Genomic DNA, 19891 nt, shown 5'->3' on the forward strand with positions numbered 1-19891 from the left:
GTCCCTCGATCTGCTCGCTATGCCCCTACTTATACATCCCAAAATGCCATTGGCCTTCTTGGCAACAAGGGCACACTGCTGACTCATATCCAGCTTCTCGTCCACTGTCACCCCTAGGTCCTTTTCCGCAGAACTGCTGCCTAGCCATTCGGTCCCTAGTCTGTAGCGGTGCATTGGATTCTTCCATCCTAAGTGCAGGACCCTGCACTTATCCTTATTGAACCTCATCAGATTTCCTTCCCTTTATATTTATGACAGGCCCTACTAGATGAAAACTTTTCTTGCTCATTGAGCCAGATAGATTCCTTCACAGATCAGTGACTCCATCTGAATTCATTTGAGCAACATATATTAACTGATGACTTTTCCTCAGGGCCTCCTTCATCTCTTTGTTTCGCAGGCTGTAGATGAGGGGGTTGACCAGGGGAATCAGGACTGTGTAGAAGACAGAGAACACTTTGTTCAGGGCTATCTGTTTGTTGGTTTTTGGTAGCAGATACACAGTTATTAGGGTCCCATAGAAAACTGTAACCACAATGAGGTGAGAGGAGCAGGTGGAAAAGGCCTTTTGCCTCCCGGTGGTGGAAGGGATTCTCAGGATAGTAGCAATGATACAAACATAGGATGTCACAGTTAATAGAAATGGGCAAGGCGAGTCTAGGGAGGTGAGTATGAAACTAACCAGTGTGATCATGCTCGTGTCACTGCAGGAAAGTTTTAGCATTGGAGAAAAATCACAAAAGAAATGGTCAATTTCACTGGGGCCACAGAATGTTAATTGTGACATAAAACACATCATTATTACACAAGTTAGGAATCCGCTTATCCAAGACCCCCTGCTAGCTGGAGGCACAACCTGCTGTTCATCAGGGCTGCATAATGCAGGGGTTTGCATATTGCTAAATATTGATCATAAGACATTGCTGCTAGGAGATAGCATTCTGTAGCTGCCAAAAAATCAAAGCAATACAACTGTGCAAAACAGCCACTGACAGAAATGGTTCTGTCTCCAGTCAGGAGACTGGCCAGCATCCTAGGCAGGATGGCGGAGGTGTAGCAGGTCTCCAGGCAGGACAAGTTCCCCAGGAAGAAGTACATGGGGGTGTGAAGGTGCTGATCAGCCACAACTAGCGCAATGATTAGGATGTTCCCAGACGTAGTCACAATGTAGATCACTAGGAAAACCAGGAACAGAAGGAGATTCCCAAATCCCAATTCCCAAATCCCAGGAGGATGAATTCTGTGATGACCGTTCGATTGTCCTCTTCTGCTTTCTCTATGAGGTGCATCTAGGAACAAATAAAAATACTAAAACTCAGAGGTGGGACTTTCAAAGGCACAAACATCCCATCACCTTAAGAAAGGGCAGAAGGACAAATATCCAGAGGCATTTAGGCACCCAAAGTTGCAGATAGATGCCTCATGGGATTTTCAACAGTATTTAGGCAACATAGGTGCCTTAAGGCCAGATTTTTAAAGCTATTTAGGTGCTGCAGCACTCAGCATCGCAATGTCCAAGCCTAACTCACTTTTTCCCAGATTTAGGCACCGAGGAGTTTACCTTCTATTGACAGCCAATGGGATTTAGACTCCTCCATGCCTATATCCCTTTTGAAAATGGAATTTAGGCTTCTCAATCAGTCAGGCATTGTTGCCACACTGAGCTCAGCAACCCCAAATAGCTTCAACAATCTGGGCCTGAGGGCTTTGCTGAATCAGGACCTTAATTCAAGCTATGCAGAGCCTCAAAGGATCTGCTGTTCCTCAAAGGATGCTAGCCACTGGGAAGTTTTAGACCACACTAAAAAGGTCAGCAGAGCTAAGAGATAGTAAAGGAATTGCTTTAACAATATCGATCTTGCAGCCTTTCCTCACATGAATAAATCCACGAGGTCTAATTCTGATCTCACAAACTGTTTTTTGCAATATTAACTTCTGCCAGAGATCCTCCCATTTTACAGCTGCCCAGGTGAGGTCAGAACTAGGAGCTGTAAATTCTGAGGACATGTACATTCTACATGCTATGTATTTTATTTTTAAATAACTGACTTGCTGCACTGAATATATGTTATTATTATTTTAATGGGAATTGGGGGTCCAAATTCCTGAAGTGGGATAGACAGAGGAGTAGTTGTGGTTGATCTACCATGTAATCTGGAAGAACACTGCAAAGAGATGATGCAGTGCTCAATGCCTCCCGACAGCTGCTGAGAGCAATCAGCTGACACTCCGATCAGTGGAGGAAAGGCTCTGCTGAAGACAACTAGCAGCTACAGGGTCAGGAACATGCACAGAACTTCCACTTTATGGGAAAATACAGAAGGACATTTTGAAAACAACTGCGGAAAGGAGTGAGCGTCCATGTGAAAGAGGCGAGTTGTCAGGGAGACAGAAAGGCATGCAAGCCCTGTCTAAAGGGCTGGGAGATGGGAGATAAAAGCTATGGGAATTGCCCTGGGTACTGTTATGCTCACAGCATACAAACAGGGAAGTTAGATTAAAACATCAAATACTGTCTCTGGAAGGTTGCAATGGAACATGACTTTATTGCATAAAATCCAAAACCCTAATGCACAAGAACCAAAACCTGAGAGAGAAAAAGCAGGCTGCTCCCTAGGGCAGAGAGACCCAACTCACCCAGCATTGCTCTAGGCTGGCTCTTTCCAGACTGACTGCTGAAAGACACTGATCTCATGCTTCCCTACAGAGCCCCTGGTCTGCAAGCAGGACCAGGAGAACCCTTGAGAGTTTAAAGTGAGAGCATATAATTTTAATGCAGTTTTCAATACACCACCGATGCCATAGAGAGAGAGGGAAAGATACAGGCAAAGAGAGAGAGACAGACAGGCACAGAGAGACATCAGACAGATAGAGGGAGATGTGTGAAACACTCCTATTTAACATTAGAGCTGATGGATTTTTTTTCCTTCACAGAAATGTTTGACTTTTTCTGAAAAAAATTGACAATCAAAATGTTGTGGCTGAAAACTGAAAATTTTCCAACAGAAGCTGAAAGCTTTTGATTTTTGACCCAATATTTTTCAGATTTTGGCTGAAAAGTTTTTGGGTTTTGGCGAATTTTTTTTTTTAATGAAAACATGCCATTTTCCAGGGAAAGCAGACACTTTTCATGCAAAATTCTCATTTAATTTGAAAACCTAATTTTCCATAAAAAACCAAACCAAAAAAAAAAAAACAGTTTTGAGAAGAAATTTTCCAGAAGCTCTATTTAACATAAGAAATGTAACACATCCGAAAAGGCAATATAAAAAAACCCTCTGCATTCCAATGTTAGAGAAATAAAGAGACAAATTAGTAATACACTCGATCAGTAGTGTATCACTGTAACCAATTTCACTCAAACAATCACTGAAACACCAAGTCAGCTAAAATGTGTCCAAGTTATCAGTTAACCAAGGCCTTGTCTACACTATGAAATTAGGTGGAATTTCTCAAAGTTGGTTTTGTAGAAGGCCTTTTTATACAGGCAACTGTGTGTGTCCCCACACAAATGCTCTAAGTGCATGCAGTCGGCGGAGTGTGTCCACAGTCCCGAGGCAATTAGAGAAGGTGTATCAAGCCACAGGCTGGCCATGAGCCACCTGAGCACAAGGATTGATTTTACTTATGGAATTATGGAGCAGCTGATTTTGCTTACTACATGGGACACATTACTCACCCAGTCACTATATCTCATCCACAGCATAAAAAGGGGCTTGGAAAACAACAGTGGGCTGAAAAGCAAGAGCAAAATTTCATAGAGAGGACTCAAAGGCAGGCAATCAAAGAAACACTGAAACACCCTGTCTGGAACAGGATAGAATGGGAAATGCTCAGAAACCAAAAGAAAGAGAGAGAGAGACAGACAAAGAGATAGAGCCTTTGTATTTCAAGTGTTTTCCTAGTAGTACACTGCATGGTCTACAGTCCTTAATCAGCCTTCACTCAGTGAAAATTCCCATACACCGAGAACAATGGAAGTGTGTTGGTTACAGACTGAGCAAAACCGTTGTATTTGAGCACCTCACAGTCCTTAATATATTTATCCTCACAACACCACAGTGAGATTGGAAAAGGTTTTTGTGGCCATTGTACAGATGGAGAGCTGAGGCCCAGAGGGCCAAGTTTGATAAAGTACTTAGTGCCTAAAAATGCAGATCAGTGCCCAGTGAGATTTTACAAAGTCCTTAATCAGGCTCAGTGCCTAACTCTCGTTGAAGCCAAAGGGAGTTAGATGCCTAACCTGCTTAGATGCTTTTCAGTATTCCACCTGGTGCCCATCTACATCGTTTGGTGCCTCAACACCTTTAAAAATCTGGCCCTAAGCAATTCCCCCAAAGGCCCCCCCAGGGAGCCTGCAGGAGAACAGAGAATTGAACCCAGGTGTCCAACATCCCAGGTTAGCCCCCTATCCAAATCTATCCATAGCTATAGCTCACCACATTATTTAATTTCCTGAATTACAAAAAAGATCTCTTATGACAGTGAGTTCCAGGAGACAAATACACATTGTGTAAAAAGAAAATGGTTTTGTGTCTGAGTGTTAAAGGTGTTGCCTGTTAAGTTGATTGGGTGACTCTTGATTTGGAGGTGCACCTAATGGAGTTTCTCTGTCCCATTCATTAGTCCTTAACATCCCGCATGTCCCACCTTGTTCATCTCTTCTTTAAATTAAACTCTCCGAGCCTTTTCTGAGGCTGGGATATTCAAAGGGACCTAAAGAAATTTGGCACAGTAGAAAATCAAATGGATTTGGTCACCTGACTCCCTTGAAATTCCCAGTCCCATTAAACTCTGCCCATCCATGCATCTGCTTCTCTTCTCACCCTCTGCTCCATTCCCAGCCCCATGCAGCAAATGGGAAAAGAAGAGACGCTCTCCTCCCCCAGCTCTGAGACGGCAGGTGCAGCTCAGGACCCTGCATGCCACAGCCAGCAGAGCGGGGCGTGAGCGCGCGCTCCTCATGCGAGTGCCTGAGACACTGAGAGCGCGACACTGACCAGCAGCGCAGCTGGGAAACTGCCTCTGCCCAGCGCCCTGCCCCGTGCACAAAGGGAACACCCCGAACAGCCACACACAGACCCCTCTCCCTTTCCTTCCCTCCCCAGCACCCTGAGACACACACTACCCCCGCTGCACTCTGCAGCCCAGCTGAAGCGTGAGAGTGTCTGGGCCTGGATTTCGTGCAGCACCCCTGGTGCAACAGAACAGCTGGAACTCAATGCTCCCAGCCACGCTCTGCAGTGTCGCAGCTCGGCCCTGTTAGGGGCAGGGCTGAGGCATATCAAGGGAAGAGTAGGAAGTGAGAGGGAGCAGGATATGCACAGCTGCGGTGTGCGCCTGAGAGAGGCTCATTCCCACTACGGCACCGTTTCCTCCCTACGTGAGATCCCCAGGATCTGACTAAGGGCTTGTCTAAATGGAGAGTCAGATCGTGGCAAGCTGAGGGTGTGAATATACAGCGCACTAGCCTGCCACGTACTAACACGCTGTGTGGACCCTGCTCCAGTGCACTAAACGTTCCCAAGTGCACATTGACCTACCCCCATTTCAAACAGCGCTCGGGCAAAGGCCACTAGGGGACTTTTAGTGCTTGATAGTGAGCTCCACGCAGCCCCTTACTGCACAGCAACCTACAGCACAGTAGATTTCCACCCCAGCTTGCCACGCACTAACTCCCTGTGTGGACAAACCCCAGGAAGTTCAGATTTACCTTTAATCCTCAGCAAGAAGTGGCAACCTCTCTGTCGACGCCGAGTGGGTGTGGGGATCAGGATCTGGTTTCCACTTCCATGCTGCTCCCCTCCGTGTCTCCTGCTCTCAGAGCTTGTCTACAGGGTGGGGAAGTGCACTCAAGAGCAATGGGATTTCTAAAGGGCACCAACGTGTGGCTTGTGAACGGGCTCGTGTAGACTCTTGCTGGCGCCCACTGAAAGGTCCTTTGTACAAGACACATTGGGACACTTTAGAATTAACACCCCGCTGTTGTGCACAAGCGCCCCATATGGACAAGCCCTCATTTGCTCTGCAAAGACATCTACCTTCTACTGCTGCACTGGGCTGGCTCTTGATTTCTTTCTTGATGCACACACCTGTGTATATTACAAGAGACCTGCATGCCTCCTGCTCTGGAGCCTTCCAGGGTTTATAGGGGAAAGCAGCCTCACGCTGGCTCAGACAGCTGTTGGGATCTCCGCTGAGGCTGCTGCTAATGATCCCTTTGAAAGTGCCCTCAGGAGGGAATTCAGTGCTATGGTGCTTGTTAAGACAGTGTAAACACAAAGGCCATTGACGACTGAGGCCTGGTCTACACTACAGAGCTCGGTCGATGCAAGGCATTTTACATTGACCTAACTATTGAGGCGTTTACACTTCAATTTCATTCCCGCCAATGTAACTGCCCCGCTACGCCGACTTAATAACCCCACCTCCACAAGCGGCGTAGAGTCAAGGTTGATGTAGTTAGTATGTTAGAAAGAGGGTGATGATCCATTGTTCTCCATGTGCACCAAGGGTAGGGCAAGAAGGAAACTATAACAAAACATGCCGAGGAGTGGGGAGGAGCACTATGGAATCACAGAGCAACTGTGTGGCCCAGTGGAGAAACCACTGGATCGAGACTATTCCCAGCTCTGCGACTGGCCTGTTGGATGGACATGGGCAACTCACCTCACCTCTCTGTGCCTCAGTTTCCCATCTGTAAAATGGGGATAATGATGTCAAGCTCTTGGCGATCTGCTGATGAAAAGCACAATATAAAAACTAGGTCTTTTGATTATTACCGAGCCACAGTAGCACATCAACTGCAAACCTAGGTGAGAACGACAGCTGTCTAAACAGCCAGTAACTCCCGCCAACAAACATTGCTCTTTCTGTTTAAAAAACTAGGAAATAAAAAGTCACAAAAAACCTTTGTTAATGCAGAGTTAAGGTGCCCGGTGATAGCTAGGGCCCTATCCAAAGGCTGAGTTCAGCAAAAGTCTGACTTCTGAGAACCAGGAAATACAGAGAGAACATAAATGCCCACACAACCTTAACACTGCCGTATTTGTATGAAACCCCAAAATACCCACACCACACACTCCCACTCTACCATGTCACTGCAGTGGGCAGGCACTCTCTGCCCTGGCCCTATGTTCAAATACTGATCCCACTCCCCCAGCAGAATACCACACTTGTAAAGTGTGACGGCCACTTCACACCTTTTTCCAGCCCCTGAGTTGCTGAAGACAGGGGAGAGTATTGTCACACTTTTCAAGACCACCTGGCTCACTCATGCCATCCCTGATGACAGGGGAAGAAGAGCTGTGTCAAGGTTCCTCCCCCACTCTGAACTCTAGGGTACAGATGTGGGGACCTGCATGAAAACCTCCTAAGCTTACTTTTACCAGCTTAGGTGAAAACTTCCCCAAGGTACAAATTAATTGTATCCTTTGTCCTTGGACTTTTTCACTGCCACCACCAAACTTTGACTGGGTTTACTGGGAAACGTAGTTTGGACACATGTCTCCTCCCCAAATCCTCCCAACCCTTTCACCCCACTTCCTGGGAAAGGTTTGGCAAAAGTCCTCACCAATTTGCATAGGTGACCACAGACCCAAACCCTTGGATCTGAGAACAATGAAAAAACATTCAGTTTTCTTACAAGAAGACTTTTAATAGAAATAGAAGTAAATAGAAGTAAAGAAATCCTCTCTGTAAAATCAGGATGGTAGATACCTTACAGGGTAATTAGATTCAAAACATAGAGAATCCCTCTAGGCAAAACCTTAAGTTACAAAAAAGACACACAGACAGGAATAGTCATTCTATTCAGCACAACTGTTTTCTCAGCCATTTAAAGAAATCATAATCTAACACATACCTAGCTAGATTACTTACTAAAAGTTCAAAGACTCCATTCCTGGTCTATCCCTGGCAAAACCAGCATATAGACAGACAGAGACGCTTTGTTTCTCTCCCTCCTCCCAGCTTTTGAAAGTATCTTGCCTCCTCATTGGTCATTTTGGTCAGGTGCCAGCGAGGTTACCTTTAGCTTCTTAACCCTTTACAGGTGAGAGGATTTTTCCTCTGGCCAGGAGGGATTTTAAAGGGGTTTACCCTTTCCTTTATATTTATGACAAGCTGTCAGGCTGTCTGGAGTGGCTGAAGAGCACCGGTACCAACCTCAGGGCAGACAGTTCAGAAGCAGGGCACAACCACCACATTGGCTGTGAGTTCTAGACTTAGATTTCACCAACCAAGTATCAAGTGGGAACTCCTTAAGAACTACAACAACCTTAACATGGAGTCACAGACAGTCCCCTTGGGCACTCCAGTCTGTCTTGCTATCCAGGTGAGCCTGCCTCTGCAATAGATGGCCCCTTACACCAAAAATCACAATATTAAGGTTATTCTTAGTCCCAAAGGACCAGTCACTTACCCCAGGTCAACTGCACTTTAGATATTACACCAAAGATATTCTTGTAGCCAATCCTATAGTAAACTACCTAAGGATTTATTAGCTAAGAAAAACAAACATATCTATTCAGGGGACACCATCATAAGGCCTAATCACATCAGCCACACTATCAGAGGCTCGTTCACCTGCACATCTACCAACGTGATATATGCCATCATGTGCCAGCAATGCCCCTCTGCCATGCACATTGGCCAAACTGGACAGTCTCTACGTAAAAGAATAAATGGACACGAATCAGATGTCAAGAATTATAACATTCAAAAACCAGTCAGAGAACACTTCAATCTCTCTGGTCACTCGATTACAGACCTAAAAGTGGCAATTCTTCAACAAAAAAACTTCAAAAACAGACTCCAACGAGACAGTGCTGAATTGGAATTAATTTGCAAACTGGATACAATTAACTTAGGCTTGAATAGAGCCCGGGAGTGGATGGGTCATTACACAAAGTAAAACTATTTCCCCATGTTTATCCGCCCCCCCCCCAGCACTGTTCCTCACACGTTCTTGTCAACTGCTGGAAATGGCCCACCTCGATTATCACTACAAAAGGTTCCCCCTCCCTCCCCGCTCTCCTGCTGATAATAGCTCACCTTACCTGATCACTCTTGTTACAGTGTGTATGGTAACACCCATTGTTTCATGTTCTCTGTGTATATAAAATCTCCCCACTGTATTTTCCACTGCATGTATCCAGTGAAGTGAGCTGTAGCTCACAAAAGCTTATGCTCAAATAAATTTGTTAGTCTCTAAGGTGCCACAAGTACTCCTTTTCTTTCTACAAGGGAAGAGGCAATTCTTGATTTAGTCCCAAGTGGAGCACAAGATCTGGTCCAGGTGGGTAAATATAGATGAACTGCTCAGTAACAGTGACCATAATGTAATTAAATATAAACATCCTTGTAGGGGAAAACCCCCACAGTAGCATTTAACCTCAAAAAAGGAGAACTACACAAAAATGAGGAGGCTAGTTAAATGAAATTAAAAGGAACAATCACAAGGGTGAAATGCCTGCAAACTGCATGGAGATTATTTAAAAACACCATAATAGAGGCTCAAACTAAATTTACCCCCCCTCAAAAAAAAAAGTAAAGAAAACCAGAAAAATGGCTAACAGCAAAGTAAAAAAGGCAGTTAGAGACAAAAAGATATCTTTTTACAAATTGGAAGTCAAATACTACTGAGGAAAATAGAAAAGAGCATAAACTCTGGCAAGTCAAGCATAGAAGTATAAGTAAGTGAGGCTAAGAAAGAATCTGAAGAACAACGAGATAAGGACACAAAAACTAAAAGCAATTTTTTTAAGTACATCAGAAGCAGGAAGCCTGACAAACAGTCAGTGGGGCCACTGGACAATCAAGGTGAGAAAGGAGCACTCAAGGAAAACAAGGCCATTGCGGAGAAGCTAAACAAATTCTTTGCATCAGTCTTTACTGCAGAAGGTGTGTGGGAGCTTCCCACACCTATGCTATTCTTTTTAGGTGACAAATCTGAGGAACTCTCCCAGATTGAGATGTTAATAGAGGAGGTTTTGGAACAAATTGATAAATTAAACAGTAATAAGTCATCAGCACCAGATGGTATTCACCCAGGAATTCTGAAGGAACTTATATGAAATTGCAGAACTACTAACTGTGGTATGTAACCTAGCACTTAAATCAATCTCTGTACCAGATGAATGGAGGGTAACTAATGTAACACCGATTTTTAAAAAAGGCTTCAGAGGCAATCCTGGCAATTACAGGCTGGGAAGCCTAACTTCAGTACCAGGCAAATTGGTTGAAACTATAGTCAAGAACAGAATGATCAGACACATAGATGAACAGAACGTGTTGGGGGAAGAACCAACACAGCTTTTGTAAAGGGAAATCATGCCCCCGCAATCTATTAGAATTCTTTGCGGGTGTCAACAAACATGTGGAAAAGGGTGATCCAGTGGATATAGTGTACTTGGACTGTCAGAAAGGTTTTGACAAGGTCCCTCACCAAAGGCTCTCAAACAAAGCAAGCAGAGAGGGGATAAGAGGGAAGGTCCTCCCATGGATCAGTAACTGGTTAAAAAGATAGGAAACAACGGGTAGGAATAAAAGTCAGTTTTCACAATGGGGAGATGTAAATTATGACGCCTCCCAAAGATCTGTACTGGGACCAGTGTTGCTCAACATATTCATAAATGATCCGGGAAAAGGGGTAAATAGTGAAACGGCAACATTTGCAGATGAGAGAAAGTTACTCAAGAAAGTTAAGTCCAAAGCTAGGAAGGTGCATAGGAATCTGCCCCCAGAAAAGTCTGGAGAAGCAGCTGATAAGTAGTTGAGAAACTGAAGGGCAAGGTCCCTGAAAAAACAATGAGTTCTCAGAGAGAGAGAGAAAGAGAGAGAAAGACAGGAAGTGAGAAGGTGAGGGACAGACAGAGAGAGCATGAGTAACAAAGGAGATCTCATAAAACGGGGTGACTGGACAACAAAATGGCAGATGAAATTAATATTGATAAGTGCAAAGCAATGCACACTGGAAGACATAATCCCAATGATGCATACAAAGTGATGGGGTCTAAATTAGCTGGTACCACTGAAGAAAGATCTTGGAATCATTGTGGGTAGTTCCCTGAAAACATCTGCTCCACGTGCAGTGGCAGTCAAAAAAGCGAACGACGTTAGGAACCTTTAGGAAAATGGTAGATAATAAGCCAGTAAATATCTTACTGCCTCTCTATAAATCCATGGTACGCCCACACCTTGAATACCGCGTGCAGATGTGGTCGCCCCCTCTCAAAAAAGAAATATTGGAATTGGAAAAGGTGCAGAGAAGGGCAACAAAAATGATGAGGGGCGTGGAACAGCTTCCGTATGAAGAGAGATTATAAAGACTGGGACTGTTCAGCTTGGAAAAGAGACGACTAAGGGGGGATAGGAGAGAGGTCTATAAAACTACGACTGTTGTGGAGGAAGTGAGTAAGGAAGTGTTATTTATTCCTTCACATAAAACAAGAACCAGGGGCCACCCAATGAAATTAATAGGCAGCAGGTTTAACACACACATATGGAAGTTCTTCTTCACACAACGCACAGTCAAGCTGCAGAACTCATTGCCAGGGGATGCTGTGAAAGCCAAAAGTATAACTGGGTTCAAAAAAGAATTAGATCAGTTTATGGAGGACAGGTCTATCCATAGCTGTTAGCCAAGATGGTCAGGGACACAACCCCATGCTCTTGGTGTTCCTAAACCTCTGACTGTCAGAAGCAGGGACTGGATGACAGGGGATGGATCAGTCAATAATTTCCCTGTTCTGTTCATTCCCTCTGAAGCATCTGACACCGGCCACTGCCAGAGACAGGACACTGGGCTAGATGGACCATTAGTTTGACCCAGAGTGGCCATTCTTGTGAGGTTACGCTGTTTTAAAAAGTAATACAGCATCAATTCTCCTATGGAGGGAACCCAGAGGATCACCGGCAGCAGTCCCAAGGGAGATCCCAACAGCAGCGGCAAGGGCCAGGGGCTGGCTGCTTTCCCTGATAAATACTGCAAGAATCCAGAGCAGGAGACATTAAGCGTTTGTGTGATGCCAACAATCAACCCAGGCAGCGAGAGATGCCGATCCCAGCAGCCACAGGCAGGTGTCTGCCCACACACTGGGACAAGAAGGCTGACTAACACCAGACCCAGTCACTGGAGATGGGGAGCTAACTGCTTCATGCGAAGGTTTGAAGGTAAGTGTCACTAGCCTCGGGGCAAATCCTCAGGTCCTTGTTCATATGCAGCCCTTGTTCTGAGACACCCCCCTTGGACAGTGTCCTCACACGCTGGGAGCTCTGCCAGAGTAAGGACTTCAGAGTTGCTTTCTTTGTGGTTCACAACTAGAAAAAATGATGAATCAGAACAGAGACCCAGCTATCATCTCTGCCCTTACACATCCCTCTGTCTGTCCTCCCCTCATCCTCTTGCTCGCTGGCTGGCTGTCCCCATCTCTCTCTCCCTGACAAATCATTGTTTTCTCAGGGACCTTGGCCTTCAGATTCTCAGCTACTTATCAGCTGCCTCTCCAGACTTTTCTGGGAGGCAGATACCTGTGCACCATCCCAGCCCAATCCTCAGATGCTTTATGTCTCATGCTGAGTATTTCCTCCCTGCATTTCTGTGGGACTTGAGGGCCCTCAGCATTTCTTGGGCAGTATTGAGCACCCCACCGAAAAAGGGTGTACATTAGAAATGAACTGAATGGAGACTGGATTCCTTACAGATTAGGAAACTTTGCCCAAGCATTTACTGCTCTACCGTAATTTTTTTCCAGAGGATGGGTACTACAGCGGTTAGGGCACCAGCCTGTGACTTAGAAGACCTGGGGGCTCTTCTCTGATCAGCCGCAGCCTCTTTGTATGACCTTGGATAGTCACTCAGTCAATAATTAATATTTAACATTAATCAATAATAGCTGGCAATTCATTATAAGCAGTGTCAGTGTTTCTGGACTAGTCATTAATGGGATATGAATGAGAGGAATCTGAGTATGCATCTACTCCAAGGGGTGGTTTCATCTGTGCCTTGGGCACGGCCATTGGCAGAGTCACTTTCCCATCAGTGCTGTTGGTCATTGTCACTCCCTCATCGCAGGCACTGACCTGGTGCAATCTCATTCCTGCCCTTCTCTGGGGAAGCTCATGTGTCTGACCCTCGCCCCCATCACATTGTTAAGCTGGAGCTCAGACTACAGTGGACAAGTAACTCATCTTCAGCTCCCAGCATGATGCTGCGGGGCAAGGGCTGATGCGATCCACCATTTACACTAGTTTAATCTTGCAAGTGACCTGTGCCCCGTGCTGCAGAGGAAAGCGAAACCCCCTCAGGGTCTCTGCCAATCTGACCTGAGGAAAAATTCCTTCCCGATCCCAAATATAGCAATCAGTTAGATCCTGAGCATGTGGGCTAAACCCACCAAGCAGATACCTGTGAAAGAATTCTCTGTAGTAACTCAGAGCCCTCTCCATCTTGTGCCCCATCACCAGCCACTGGAGATATTTGCTGCTATCAGTTGCAGATTGGCTACATGCTATTGTAGTCAATCTCATCATACCATTCCCTCCACAAACTTGTCAAGCTCAGTCTTGAAGCCCGTTAGGTTTTTTGCCACCACTGCTCCCTTTGGAAGGCTGTTCCAGAACTTCACTCTTGTGATAGTTAGAAACCTTAATCTAATTGCAAGCATAATCTTGTTGATGGCCAGTTTGTATCCATTTGTTCTTGTGTCCACATTGGCACTTAATTTAAATAACTCCTCTCCCTCCTTGGTGTTTATCCCTCTAATGTATTTGTAGAGAGCAATCATATCTCCCCTCAGCATTCTTTTGGTTAGGCTAAACAAGCTAAGCTCTTTGAGTCTCCTCTCATAAGATAGGTTCTCTGTTCCTTGGATCATCCTAGTAGCCCATCTCTGCACCTGTTCCAACTTGAATTAATCTTTCTTAAACATGGGAGACCAGAACTGCACACAGTATTGCTGATGAGGTCTCACCAGTGCCTTGTATGATGGTACTACCACTTCCCTCTCTCTACTGGAAATACCTCACCTGATGCATCCTAGGACTGCATTAGTCTTTTTCACGGCCGCATCACGTTAGCAGCTCATGGTCCTCCTGTGATCAACCAATACACCCAGGTCTTTCTCCTCCTCTGTCGCTTCCAACTGATACGTCCCCAGTTTACAGCAAAAATTCTTGTTGTTAGTTCCTAAATGCATGACCTTGCACTGTGCACTATTAAATTTCATCCCATTTCGAGTACTCCAGTTTTCAAGGTCATCCAGATCTTCTTATTTGATATTCTGGTCTTCCTCTGCATTGGCAATACCTCCCAACTTTGTGTCATCTGCAAATTTTATGAGCACACTCCCACTTTTTGTGCCAAGGTCAGGAATAAAAATGTTAAATAAGATTGGTCCCAAGACCGATCCTGGATGAACTCCACTAGTAACCTCCCTCCAGCCTAACAGTTCACCTTTCAGTATGACCCATTGTAGTCTCCCCTTTAACCAGTTCCTTCTTCACATTTCAATTCTCATATTAATCCTGATCTTCTCCAATTTAACTAATAATTTCCCATGTGGAACTGTATCAAATGCTTTACTGAAATCCAGGTAGGTTAAATCTATTGCAATTCCTTTGTCTAGAAAATCAGTTATCTTCTCAAAGAAAGTAATCAGGTTGGTCTGGCACAATTTACCTTTTGTAAAACCACGTTTATTTTATCCCAATTACTGTTTACCTCTATGTCCTTAAGTACTTTCTCTTTCAAAATTTGTTCTAAGATCTTGCATACAATTGAGGCCAAATTAACAAATCTGTAGTTTCCTGGCTCACTTTCCCCCCCTTTTTAAAATATAGGCAGTAAATTTGCAATTCTCCAATCCTAGAATATGATCCCCAAGTTTACAGGTTCATTAAATCCTTGCTATTGGGCTTGCAATTTCATGTGCCAATTCCCTTAATATTCTTGGATGGAGATTATCCAGGGGCCCCGATTTAGTCCCATTAAACTGTTTGAGTTTAGCTTCCACCTTGGACGTGGTAATTTCGACTTCCATATCCTCGTTCCCATTCGCCACCCTGCCACTACCCCTAAGCTCTTCATTAGCCTCATTAAAAACTGAGGCAAAGTATTTGTTTAGGTGTTAGGCCATGCCTAGATTATCTTTTATCTCCACCCTCAGTGTTTAGTGGTCCCATTTATTCTTTCCTTGTTTTCTTCTTATTTATATGGCTATAGAACCTTTTACTATTGGTCTTAATTTCCTTTGCAAAGTCCAACTCTGCTTGCCTTTTGGCATGTTCAGTTTATTCCAACACATTCTGACCTCTATGAGGTAGCTTTCTTTGCTGAACCATCCCATCTTCCATTCCTTGCAGGCTTTCTGCTTTCTCTTAATCACCTGTTTGAGAAGCTTGCTCGTCTGGGCTGGTCTGCAACCCTTCCTTATGAATTTTTTCCCCTTGCTTCGGATGCTGGCTTCAGATAGCTTCTGCTACTTCTACCAAGTAATTCCAAGCCTCCTCCACATTAAGATCCTGAAGTTCTTCGCGCCAGTCCACTTCCCAAATAATTCCCTTATTTTTTTTAAGTTAGCCCTTTTGAAATCAAACACCCTAGTTGTAGATCGAGTTTTGTTTATCCTTCCATTTAGTTGAAACTCAGTTAGCTCATGATCACTCAAACCAAGGTTGTCCCCTACAACCAGTTCTTCTATGAGGTCCTCATTGCTCACTCATACCAAATCTCAAATGGCATCACCTCTTCTTGGTTCAGCAACTATTTGGGGAAGAAATCTGTCAGCAATCACATCCAGGAAAACCTGGGCACTACTATTATTAGTTTCAGAGTGGTAGCCATGTTACTCTGTATCAGCAAAAACAATGAGGAGTCCCTGTGGCATCTTAGAGACTAACACATTTATTTGGGCATAAGCTTTCATGGGCTAAAACCCACTTCATCAGATGCATGGAATGAAAAATACAGTAAGCAGAATATATATTCTAGCACATGAAAAGATAGGAGTTGCCTTACCAAGTCGGGGGTCAGTGCTAACAAGCCAATTCAATTAAGGTGGAAGTGGCCTATTCTCAATAGTTGACAAGAAGGGGTGAATACCAAGGGAAGGAAAATTACTGTTGTCATGCCAACAAAGCCAATGAAATCAAGGTGGCCCATTTCCAACAGTTGACAGGAAGGTGTGAGTATCAGCAGAGGGAAAATTACTTTTTGTAGCACTTGTCCTCCAATCTATATGTGGGAAATCAAAGTCTCCCTTAATCACACAATTCACAGTAGTATTTGTTTCCTTACAAACATTAACAAGAGGTCTCTATCCATATTGGATCCTGGTGGTCTCTAGCAGACTCCAAGATTATCCTGGGAGAACCTCCAGAAGCTTTCTTCCCCGAAGTGATTTTAGCCGAAACAGACTCTGTCTTATCAATTCCATCACTTCTAATTTCTTTAGTCTACCTCATCATTAATATACAATGCTGCTCCATCACCTTTGCCTTTATTTCTAGTCTTTCCTGAACAGCACATACCCATCCATACCTGTACTCCAGTCATGATTATTACTCTACCATGTTTCTGTTATCCCTATAATATCTGGTTTCACTTCCAGCACCAGTAGTTCTAGTTAACCCATTTTGTCACCCAGGCTCCTTGCGTTGGTGTACAAACATCTTATCTGGTGCTGCTTGGCTTCACCCACGTTCCTTGCCTGATCGGGTACAGTTATTCTTCTTCCAGTGTCACCTATCTGACTGGTATCAGCACTATCCTTCCTCTGAATGTCCATTCTCCGACCCACTGTGGCTCCTTTCTCCATTGCTGTATCCTTTCTGACTTGATTTTCCACCCTCTCAATCTTAGAATCAGGCATGGAGATTACCTGAGCATCTCCCCCAAGTTTCTAGTTTAAAACTCTTTTAATCAGTTGTGTCAACCTCCATCCCCAAATGGTCCCTTTTGGTCTTAAATCTAAGAATCAATTAATGAAAAAAGTTGGGGTATGGGGCAGAAGAAGGGCAAGTTAACTGGGTGACAGCTCTTTGGGGTGTGTAGGGAATCTCTCTGAAGTGAAGAAGTTTCTGTGTTGTGAGAGAATATAAATCCAGCTCTCAGTTTGCAGTGGGAACTCTTATGGAATCAAAAGATGGAAATCTATCTAATTTCATGGTCCAGCCAAATCTTTCGATGTTCATTACTTTTTCACGATCACAGGATGCAGCTCATGGAGAAAGGAGATGCGGAAAATCAAACAGATGTGACAGAATTCATCCTCCTGGGGTTTGGGGATCTCCCTGAACTGCAGATCCTTCTCTTTCTGGTTTTCCTAGTGATCTATATTGTGACCATGGCAGGGAACTTCCTCATCATTGCTCTAGTTGTGACTGATCAGCACCTTCACACCCCCATGTACTTCTTCCTGGGGAACTTGTCCTGCCTGGAGACCTGCTACACGTCTGCCTTCCTGCCGAGGGTGCTGGCCAGTCTCCTGACTGGGGACAGAACAATTTCTGTGGGGGGCTGCAAGACACAGTTTTTTTTCTTTTGTTTTCTAGCAACCACAGAGTGTTATCTCCTGGCAGTGATGTCTTATGATCGGTATTTAGCCATATGCAAACCACTGCACTATGGAACCTGTATGAATGGCAAGTTGTGCCTCCAGCTAGCAGCTGGGTGTTGGATAAGTGGATTTCTACCTTGTACAATAGTGATGTGTTTTATGTCACAATTAATTTTCTGTGGCCCCAGTGTAATGGACCATTTCTTTTGTGATCTCACCCCAATGCTAAAGCTCTCCTGCAGCGACACCAGCCAGATTATGCTGGTTCTTTACATATTTTCCTTCCCAGATGCAGTTACCCCATTTCTATTAACCTTGACATCCTATGTTTGTATCGTAAGCACCATCCTGAGAATCCCTTCCACCACCGGGAGGCAAAAGGCCTTTTCCACTTGCTTCTCTCACCTCATCATGGTAACAATTTTCTATGGGACCATAATGATTGTCTACACACTACCGAAATCCAGCAACCTGAGAGCCCTGAACAAAGTGTTCTCTGTCTGCTACACAGTCCTGACTCCCCTGGCGAATCCCCTCATCTACAGCCTGAGAAACAGAGAGGTCAAGGAGGCCCTGAGAAAAGCTGCCAGGAAATGTCTGGCCCTCACACAGAAGTCAGACTAGTTGAATGAAATGAGGATCAATCAATCTGCTTTCTACTGTGAAAGAAGGAGGGTCTAAGTGGGCCCTGATACAGAAATGCAGTGTACAAGAGATGTGTGTGCTTGCGCACACACACACACACACACACACACATACATATAAATTTAAGAGTGATACAGATGGTTGGAATTTTGCAGGGGGAGGAGGGGAGAGAAGATTTTGACTTTTCATCAAAATAACTGAAACCTGAAAAATGAAAAAAAATTTGCTTTTTGGCAACTGACATCTGAAAACCTTCAGATGGAAACTGTAAAAAAAAAAAAAAAAAAAAAAAGTCATGCACTGTTGTTGTGGCTGTGTTGGTCCCAGAATATTACAAAGACAAGCTGTGACTCTCTGTACCTCAAAATAGCACCCTGGACCCCCCTATTCACCACTGGGATAGGAGGATGCTGTGTTTGGTACAAAGTATGCCTTGGGAGGGATCATTTGAGAAGTCTGGATCTGCTGAACATTACTATCCTGTCGAATTGTGGGTACTATCATTGTATGTGATGTTATGAAGTATTGCTAAATGTGTTACTGAAATATAGTGAGGTTGGTTGATGGGCACAGCTGGCCTTTCAGTAACAACAAAGGGGCACCCATCGCTGGCCAGACAGGCGTTGATGGCCCATCAAGAAGAATCCACTCTCCCAGAAACTCCTCAGAGGGCAGGTACACAATGGGTACTGCCCGACCCCCGCCTCACAGCAAAGATCTTTCTAGCACCTGGAGAGAAAGTACAAGGAGGGTCAATGACATCACCACTTGGCCTCTCTCCTCCACCATCTCAACACCTGGAAGATCATCTGGAAGACAAAGACTTTGAACTGGGGAAGATTGGTCCCAGGCTGGGAAAGGATTCCAGCCTGTGTATAGAGAAATGTGAGCTTCCAGAAACTATTAGGGTGAGAAACTGTTTGATTCAAATGTTGCTTCATTTGTAGAATTTAGACTGCAAATTTATTAATATTTCTTATGTAACCAACTCTGATCTCTATGCCTGCTTCTTATAATCACTTAAAATCTATCTTTCTGTAGTTAATAAATCGGTTTTATATTTTACCTAAAACTGTGTGGTTTTGGTTGAAATGCTTGGGGAATCTCAGCTCAGCTTCACAAGGGCTGTTGCACATCTGCTTTCATTTGTTGGTGTGGCCAACTAATTAATGTGCTTGCACTGTCCAAGGGAGTCTTGAGAAGTGTAAGACGGTATGTTTCTAGGGTGCAAGGCTGGGGTGATTGACTGGTGCCTCTCTCTGTATAATTCATGACTGGCTTGGAAAACATTCATGCAATTTAACTGGGTGTGGGTCTCCACAAGCTGATGGCTGAGTAATCACAGCACCTGGAGGGGTTTGCTGCTTGTCACGGGCATAGTATTGTGAGAGACAGCCCAGGCTGGAGAGTTAAGGGGACACAGCGGTCCCACAGCTCCAGGTTGTACCCGGGGATCCCATCACACAAGGCCGGTGAGGTAGTATCTTTTATTGGACCATCTTCTGCTGGTGAGAGACTCAAGCTTAGACAGAAGAGCTCTTCTTCAGGACTTGGAAATACACTCAGTGTGTCAACTAAATACAAGGTGGAACAGATTGTTTAACATAAGTAGTTAACATATTTCAAGGGACTGCTATAGAGTGATCTCGGTGAAAAGTGTTCACCCAAAGGTAATACAGTGTTTGTCT

General features: G+C 44.5%; 1 protein-coding gene and 1 pseudogene across 1 annotated transcript in view; one reads left to right on the forward strand and one right to left on the reverse strand.

Moving 5' to 3' along the window:
• Positions 1-307: 307 nt before the first annotated feature.
• Positions 308-19891, reverse strand: part of LOC140898141 (olfactory receptor 6N1-like) — a 35379-nt gene continuing 15795 nt past the window's right edge. Inside the window, 3 exon segments of the mRNA XM_073311585.1 lie at positions 308-837; positions 840-1214; positions 1217-1289. Of these exon segments, the coding sequence (XP_073167686.1) occupies positions 308-837; positions 840-1214; positions 1217-1289 (978 nt within the window).
• LOC140897472 (olfactory receptor 5B21-like) lies at positions 17132-18182 on the forward strand (annotated as a pseudogene).

Source organism: Lepidochelys kempii, chromosome 14 (assembly GCF_965140285.1).
Source record: "Lepidochelys kempii isolate rLepKem1 chromosome 14, rLepKem1.hap1, whole genome shotgun sequence".
Taxonomy (NCBI): Eukaryota; Metazoa; Chordata; order Testudines; family Cheloniidae; genus Lepidochelys; species Lepidochelys kempii.